An 8924-nucleotide genomic window follows, 5' to 3' on the forward strand; every position below is an offset into this window, starting at 1 on the left:
GCATACTTGGACTGGGAAAGGAAAATACCCTCTTGGGATTGCAAGACTTGAAGACCGAGAAAATAGTGTAAATGTCCTAAGTCTGTCATTTCAAATTTCTTTTTAAGGCTGGACTTCACATGGTTTATAAGGTTGGGATCACTACTAGTAAGAATAAGATCATCAACATAAAGAACAAGGATGATAAGAGAGTTGCCCACTTTCTTGGTGTAGACAGTATTGTCAGAATGACACCTAGAAAAGCCAGATTCTAAAAGAAAGCTATCCATTTTGGCATACCAAGCCCGAGGAGCTTGCTTGAGGCCATAAAGGGATTTCTTAAGTCGACAAACAAGGCTGGAGTCTGTTTGTATGAAGCCAATGGGTTGTTCCATATAGATTTCTTCCTGCAATCCCCATGCAAGAAGGCAGATTTAACATCCATCTGATGGACTTCCCATTTTAAAGAGGCAGCAAGGGAAAGAACAAGGCGGATAGAGTTCATTTTGGCAACAGGAGAAAGGTTTCAGTGTAGTCAATGCCTTCAACCTGTGAAAAGCCCTTAGCAACGAGACAGCTTTATGTTTATCAACTTTCCCATCTGGTCCATACTTGGTTCTGTAAACCCATTTACATCTAACAAGTTTGCGTCCCTTTGGTAGAGGAACAAGATCCCATGTATCATTTGTCATCAATGAATGATATTCTTCATTCATAGCTGCTTCCCAATGTGGATGGCCTGAAGCTTCTGCAAAAGTGTCAGGATCATGATTTACTGGAGCTTGAGCCAGTAAAGAAGAGGCTCTTTCAAACTGAGAACGTGTACGTCGCTGATCTGTAGGATCACCGGCAAGATCACCTGCTGCATCCCGAGTAGCACGGACCCATCTTGGAAGTTGAGGATCCTGAGAAGGTGGGGGAGGATTATCATCCTCGCTTTCATCATCTGAAGAAGAAATGTTTTCAAAGATAGAAGAGATAGGAAGAGGTGGCACATCCGCCGGACTAGGCTCGCAGGCCGATTTATTTTCATCAAATTTTACATCTCTTCTAATGATAACATTTTTGGACTTAAATGGAATAAGTCTATAACCTTTTACATCTTCAGAATATCCAACAAAAGTACATTTCTCACTTTTAGGTTCTAAAGCTTTATGCTTTTCATCTGGAATATGGGCCATGCTTCACTTCCAAACACACGAAAGTGACTTACATCTGGTTTAATGGAACTCCAAGCTTCTTCTGGAGTGATATTCTCTAGAACCTTAGTAGGAGTGCGATTGATTATATAATTTGCACAATTAATTGCTTCGGCCCAAAAACTAAGACTGAGTCCTTTAGATTGCAGCATACAATTAGCCATTTCCTTTAAGGTGCGGTTTTTCCTTTCAGCTACACCATTTTGTTGTGGAGTGTATGGAACAGTATGTTGCATTTGAATTCCATTTTCGGTGCAAAAGTTGATGAATGTGTTTTTAACATATTCTCCACCATTATCAGTTCTTAGCTTAAGAATTTGATGTCCAGATTGTTTTTCAACAAATGCTTTGAAGGCCAAAAAAGTGGTAAATACTTCGCTCTTGAGTTTTAAGAAGTATACCCAAGTGCGTCTGGAGAAATCATCAATGAAAGTTAAGAAGTACTTGCAGCCAGAGAATGAAGCAACAGGAAGAGGACCACATAAATCACTGTGCACAAGCTGTAAAGGGGCTGAGGCGTGCCAAGAGGCACGTTTGTCAAAACTGTCCCGATGATGTTTTCCGAGTACACATCCGGAACAAACACCATCTCTGCAAGATACCATAGGAAGACCTGTCACCATATTTTCTTTACATAGATGCTGAAGGGAGCGATAGTTTAAGTGACCAAATCGCTCATGCCAAAGTTTGCTCACTTCATCATTATGAGCAACAAATACTGAGGGAAGATTGGATGACCCAAAGTTGTGAAACTTATACAACCTTTTGGAATCATCAGCAAGACCAGTAGCTAGAATCTGTTTAGGATCTTTTAGATCCTTGATTACAACATCATGAGGTGAAAATTCAACAATTTTACCTTCACCTGAATGAGTTATCTGATAGACAGATAGAAGGTTGCAGGATAAGGTTGGAACACATAATACATCATTAAACTGACCATTGTCTAGATGAACAGTTCCAGTCCCTACAACATTAAGAGATCTATCATCACCAATATATATATTTTTGGTGTTACAATCATTTAAAGAAGAAAACATGGCTTGGTTTTTGGCCATGTGACAAGAGGCTCCAGAATCAATGAGCCACTCATGAGAATGAGAAGAAGAAGAAGATACATTTAATGCATAACCAGACTGAGATGATTGACAATGACATGCAGAAAGTGCCATTCCGGAAGTTGAAGTTGAAGTAGGCTCCACATGGATGTTATGTTTCTTCATTGCGGCTTCCAAGGCTTCCATCTTCTTAAAGCATTTAGATTCTAAGTGGCCATCTCGATTACAAAAGTTACAATGTCTATCAGTCTTCTTCCATTTGTTTTTATTGGTCTTATCATTTTGCTGAAATGATCTTTCATTTTGAGGCTGAAATGGTTTAGGACCATTCTTTTGAGGATATGACTTCTTAGGATTCTTTGAATTTGGTTGCTGCTGGGCGGCTAACGCTTTCGTGGAAGAGTTTCCAAGATTAAGAAGACCAAGGTGTAAGAGTTTTTCTTGTTCTCTTATTAAGGAATCACAAAAGGAGTCAAAGGAAGGGGGCTTGTAGTCTTGTCCTTGACAAATGAAAGCTTCTCTTGTAGAATGGAAAGTGGAAACAAATACAGAGTAGGCTGGTCCCAACTTAGTAAGGATGGAATAAATAAGGTTACCATCGTCTTTCTTAACTTTAACACCTTCCAAGAGATATCTAAGGTTCTTGAATTTGGACAAGAAATCTTCAATGCAAGAAAAATTATTAGGATCCAAAGTAAGCAGCTCATTTTCAAGTTGATGGGCTCTAATTTCATTTTTAATCCCAAAAACTTTAGCAAGTTTTTCTAATGCTTCATGAGGAGTCTCAAGTTCCGCAATGTGGAATCTAAGATCAGGAGAAATAGACATCCCTATCAAACCACGTGCTTGATCTTGTCTATTTTCCCATTTTGCGCCTTGTCTTCATCTTTTGGTTTCTTCTCTTGGTCTGTGGCTATTCTGAAGAGACCTTTACTTCTAAGTAAATCTTCCATGTAGGCTACCCATTGGAAGTAGTTAGTGCTGTCAAGAATGACTTGGCATGGACTTTCCATTTTTTTAAAAAAACTGAAGCTGAAGATGCTGAAAGTAGGTGTTCCAATGGATAGATCTCGAAAAAATAGGCGGTTTTAAAAAAAACGGCTCTGAAAAAGGCTTCCGGATGAAGAAGTTATGGCTTTTTGAAAAAAAATTGTTGAAGTTGCCGGCAAAGTGCGCGAATGTGCGGGAATGAAAAAATCCGCCCCCACAAAATGGAGACTTGAACCCAAGACCTCTACTCTCTTAAAATAGCTTTGAACAATTGATCTATACAAAAAATTTGAGAGAGAGAGAGAGAGAGAGAGAGAGAGGGGGGGGGGGGGGGGGCTCGGTTTGCGTGCTTGCCTTGAGAAAGCTCTTTTTCCCTACAAAACACAAAACCCAACACGAATATGCAAAGAAAAACGAACCTTGCGGCTCGAAGTTAGCTTTAGCCAAAAAACTAGAAGAAATTAAAAAAAAATCTCAAAGTTAGCTTTAGCCGAAAAACTAATATTTTTCTCAATGTTTCTGATTTTCCGAGATCACACTAAGGTGCAGGGAAAAGAGCATACGCATGAGAAAAATCCTTCCTTTCTGTTTCTGATTTGCCCAGATCGCACAGAGTCGCAGGGCAAAGAGCATACGCAGAAATGAAAGGTATAGATCCGGTTAAAAAAAAAGGCTAAATAAACTGAGACCGAAATAAGCAGAGAGAAAATAACAGTAAACTGCAAAAAAAAACACTGTATACCTCCCGATCTGAAAAATGACGCAGCTAGGGCTACCGGAAACCTTTTCGCGTGAAACGAAAGGGGTTCCTCACTGGAACAGATGCTCCGAACGCAACAGAGCAGTCCTCTCGGCCCGAAAGCAGTCAGAAACAGCAGATCTAGGAAACGACAGCCGCATGCAGTTCTACCGGCTTCAGATTTGGATCACCAACGGACGCGGCCCTCAAATAGCTCTGATACCATGTAGGAATTTACAGGGTAAGTTCCACAAAAAGAATACCAAAAGGACACCGCTCACAACCAGATCTCAAATCAATACACCAGTATTTTTGACGTGGTTAAAACCCTCAGAGTGCAAGGAGGGAAACAGTCCACGGCCTGTCCCAACGTGGGTACTACAGGCAATTTATTAATCAAAGAATGAAAATTTACATAAGCTTCTCTCATGCACGGATTACCCGAACAATGACCCTCCATGCGCTTTAAATAGAACTCATGGACCAATCGGGTGTCAAGCCACGGATCAAGTGTCGGTAATACCGAGGTGAGAGTGAACCGTCGGATCACTACATATCGTGACCGTCGGATTGTAAGTTACAAAATGTACAACGGTAAAGAAACACACTTTACCTAACTCTAACCTAACTCTATACTAGACCAAGTTGAACTTAACTATATCCTATGTGTCGGAATATCCTAATAATCTTACCTTGAAATTTGGTGACTCTGGCAACTAAACGAAAAATATTGAAGTGAGCATATGAAGTATGCTGAATGCATTTTCCTAAATACTAAACAGTAAGACAAATAAGGACTCAGGAAAGACCTTCAACATCATCCCACGAGTGTCGTAATGATATCCCCCAGAAAATCCTTCGGTGGCATCAGCACGCAAATACAGCATCAACCAAGGATATTTCTTGGACGTTTTCAATTTATGGGAAAATATCCATCTGCCTGTGCTAGCTTGCTTCTCCCAAACAACAGAAAAATAAGAAATATTATCAATGTCAGCTCCTAGACTTGCATTCAGATCATAAGTGCCATAGAAGCTTCCCCTTAAACTGGGTGATTGTGAATCACAGGAATAAATTGCATTTTCTTGAGGCTTTGTCCAGTTGTGGTACACAAGAGGCTGATTCATGCAGCCTTTCCCAAAACACGGAAAGGTCCTACTTGTAATGATCGGACTGACTTTTCTACCATTCTCTGGACACAATTCAGATTTAGTATCAAAGTTCCCATTCTTCAACATGATCATCCAAAACTGCCATGGATTTGATGAGTCCCTTACTTCACAGAGGGAACCAAGATATAGCTCTTTCTCCGCAGCATATTTGTCTGGATTACTCTGAGACTCAAAAGAGATATTTGGAAATTGATCCCCACTCCTTAGTTTATTGTCTACCTCAGTGACTTTCTGATTTACTGTGCAACCATTTTGTTTTCCATAGAGGCAACCGCCCACAGGATCTGACATGAAATAAAATAAGAGGTTATTAAGCAGATTGTAGAGAAAGCTAAAAATTACATAAAAATATCAAACATACTGTTCCTCAAATAAAAGGCCCTCTGTTTTGGCCTGTAAGGGTAGAAAGATAGGTAAGAGTTCACCTTGCTGTCACATTATCGAGACATCAGCTTCCCTGACCAAAGGGGCTGCAGTCTGGGTCCAAGCACGCTATCACCACTTACTGCTGAACTCAACTCATTGTCTTCAGAACAAAAAAGCCCATGATTGTGAATAGTTAAAAATAATTAGTCCTCTGAGAGATCAGATGTAGTCATGGCTGATGAGACAGTTCCAACAGATGTGGAAATTATGGAAATTGTGGGTGTCAAGGAAACCATAATACTAACTGGGTTTTGTGGAAAAATCAGAGAAAAACTGGTGTTGCAACTGTCTGAATACGTATTGACGCTAAGAATGCAGGTACTAGGAAGTAGACAATGTGACAACAGCTGGAACTAATTCTTGCACCAGAAATGGATTCTCCTCTGCTGGGTCTGAAATTAACTGGGCTTTATCATTATGGTCATCATTCTGATTATTTTTTCAATTGCCCAGTTGATTTCTTCCATTGAATTCATCTTTTCCTGCTTTCATTTTGGGAATGGTGCATGAGGAAGTTGCAGCTTAAGCTTCTACATTAGCATTACAAGGACCTTCCTTTTGTTGGAAAGCTCACCATCACTTCCAAGATTCTGCAAGATGGTCACATGTATTATGCTTCTTGCTGGTTTCCAATCCAATCTCAATTTCTGAAGCTGGAGAAGATTTTAAGAGCATTCTTATAGGCTAAGTATGGAAGATAATGGGGTCTCTCTTCGCATCTCTGCATCATGCCAAAGCTAGAAGGTTGACAAGGGCTTATTGATATCGAAGATTCTGGCAACAATGTGGGTAGTAAGGAGTCTTGTTGGAGAGCCCCATTTGGAAAGCTTAACTCATCCACAGAGACTATGTAATGCAGTCATATCAGCAAAATTTAGGGTCACTTTTCACTATGTGGAATCATTTGTGCTCCTCAATACTTCAGAATATAGGAATTTCTTGTCCTCAAGAGTGTTTGAACTTTGGGAAGCCTGGAAGCCCATGACTAAGTGTATTTACTGGGACTTTATTGGCAATAGGAGGGGATCAGATCTCACCTTCCATCCTATTTAGATTTTGGAGAATGCAATAACAATGCATTAGAACTCACAAGATTTTAGCCAAGGGAACTCAACAAGAAGGGTGTTTTTCTGTGGCATGGTTTTTGGGATACTGATCAAAGGACATGGACAGAGTAGAGAACCCTTGCCTATTCTAAGAGTTTGTTTTCTTCCAATAGAATGATTATCAGAGAATTACATGCTACTATTGATGTCGAGGATCTGTCCAAAATGATCTTTCTAGAAGGGCAATTGGAGAGATTACGGATGATCTCTCTTTTTTTTAAATTTGAAAAATACTTCTTATATTTACAAAAATAGATATGTCAAGAGAAAACAAAAAATAGAAAGGTACATAAAATGGTATTTACATTACAGAATATAAATGTACCTTTTTGGCAGACTCACACTTCAACATCACTGATTGTTTTTAGTGAAGATAAGTACTTGTCTGCTCCTAGTGCAGTCTCTGAAAGAATGGCCTGTTGTAATATCTTGTCCCTCAAAAGCATATCTGTTATCTCCCTCCTGATTTACTGTGCAACCATCTTGACTCTCCTTGGATGAGCCATGCATATAATCTGATTTTGTTTTGGGAATTTGCTAAATTTGGGTCCATGGGAGTACAGGTAATTCCGATTTGGGGTTCTGTTAAATTTGGGTCCAATGGAGTATTCGAAATGTTTGAGAGTACACAAGTTTAAAGAATGTATTGTTTTTGTCGTCTAGGCATCAACCACGAGTGTGTGGAGGCACTGCTGGGTTGCAGGCAATGACTATAGACTTGTTTGATGAGCTAGGAGTTGCACCATGTTTCGAATCAACAGTGAACGATGTGTCGATATTATCTAATATTTGTTCATCTATTACACCTGTTAATGTGGGTGCCTACTATAATCAGACATTTTTAGAAGATATAAACAAGAGGCAATCTATTTTCATGTTTACTATACTCGATTTTTCAGGGGAAAGTACCAACCTGGAAGCAAAATTGATTTTCATGCACTCATTTAAAACCAACTGGCAAATTTTGCAAGTAAGTATTGTGAGCCACGAACCTGTTCTTTTCAACTGCTCAGTAGTAGACAATATTCTATATGGACTGAAAGGCAGAGCCAGCACTGTTGACATTGAAAATGCTGCCGTTAAATCTCGTTTGATTTGAACTAGAAACATGCGACTTGTATTGTCAAATTGAGAGTACAATTAGTTGCTTCATTTGACTATTTCAATGAATATGGAATTCTCCTAAATTTGAAACATTGTCCACTTCTGACTCAACAAATACAGAGAATGGCCAATGCCCATGAGTTTGTATCAAATTTTCTGGAAGGGTACAATACACTTGTTGGACAGCATGGTGTGAAGTTGTCAGGGGGTCAAAAACAGCGGATTGGAATAGCAAGGGAATTACTGAGGAATCCTCGTGTACTTCTTTTGGATGAAGCTACGAGTGCTTTGGATGCAAAGAGTGAATACCTGGTTCAGGTGATACCATGACCCAAACCATGATATCCTCTTTGTTCTTCTATTACTCTTGATTTTTCGTGTGATCTTATTTTCTTCCTTAACAATGCCCTTGCTTGTAATTAATCAGGATGCCATGGACCAATTGATAAAAGGACAGACGGTTTTAGTTATAGCACATAGACTTTCAGCAGTCTAAAGTGCAACTACCGTGGAATACTTAAGGATCACTAACACTGCGTCTCGTGGTTAGCCATGTGCAAAAAATGTCGTAGAACACGAAATCAGAAGACAGGGTAGCAAATGCTCTGCCATGGAGATGCAAAGGGTTTTCAAATTTCATGCCATGGGTAGCAAACCCTCCACCATGGAAGAAAGAGACAATGGGCAATGACTCTGCAGTCTCGACAGGAATGAAGAGAGGAACCTGCACTCCCGTTGGGGCATGGAGGAGAAATATAACACTACTCGACGCATATCCAATACCAATTGTAGAGGGTACAGGGCTCTGTTGTTGGTAAGAAAAACAACTTAGGGTTAACTGAAAACTCTTACAGAGCATTTATATGGCAGTGAATGGCCCCATTTGTCTGCAGAAAATGTCGTAGAACACGAAATCGGAAGACAGGGTAGAAAATGCTCTGCCATGGAGACGCAAAAGGTTTTCTGATTTCGTGCCATGGGCAGCAAACCCTCCACCATGGAAGAAGGATATGATGGGCAATGACTCTGCAGCCTCGACATGAATGAAGAGAGGAACAATACCAATCGTAGAGGGTACAGGGCTCTGCCTTTCCGCTCCGCTCCTGTGGTCAAGCACCTGGAAGTAGAGGTGAACAAGAGCGATCCAGATA

General features: G+C 40.1%; 1 protein-coding gene across 1 annotated transcript; it reads right to left on the reverse strand.

Moving 5' to 3' along the window:
- Positions 1–4627: 4627 nt before the first annotated feature.
- On the reverse strand, positions 4628–6868 carry LOC149166608 (uncharacterized). Its single transcript, XM_089430203.1, has 2 exons — positions 4775–6868; positions 4628–4681 (listed from the first exon to the last, which is right to left on the reverse strand). The coding sequence occupies exons 1-2, from the start codon at positions 5426–5428 to the stop codon at positions 4628–4630; spliced, it is 708 nt and encodes a 235-aa protein (XP_089286329.1). The 5' UTR covers positions 5429–6868.
- Between the last annotated feature and the right edge of the window lie 2056 nt (positions 6869–8924).

The sequence above is a fragment of the Pinus tabuliformis genome, chromosome 5_1, assembly GCF_031772625.1.
Source record: "Pinus tabuliformis cultivar Carrire ecotype Pingquan chromosome 5_1, CPIR1, whole genome shotgun sequence".
NCBI lineage: Eukaryota > Viridiplantae > Streptophyta > Pinopsida > Pinales > Pinaceae > Pinus > Pinus tabuliformis.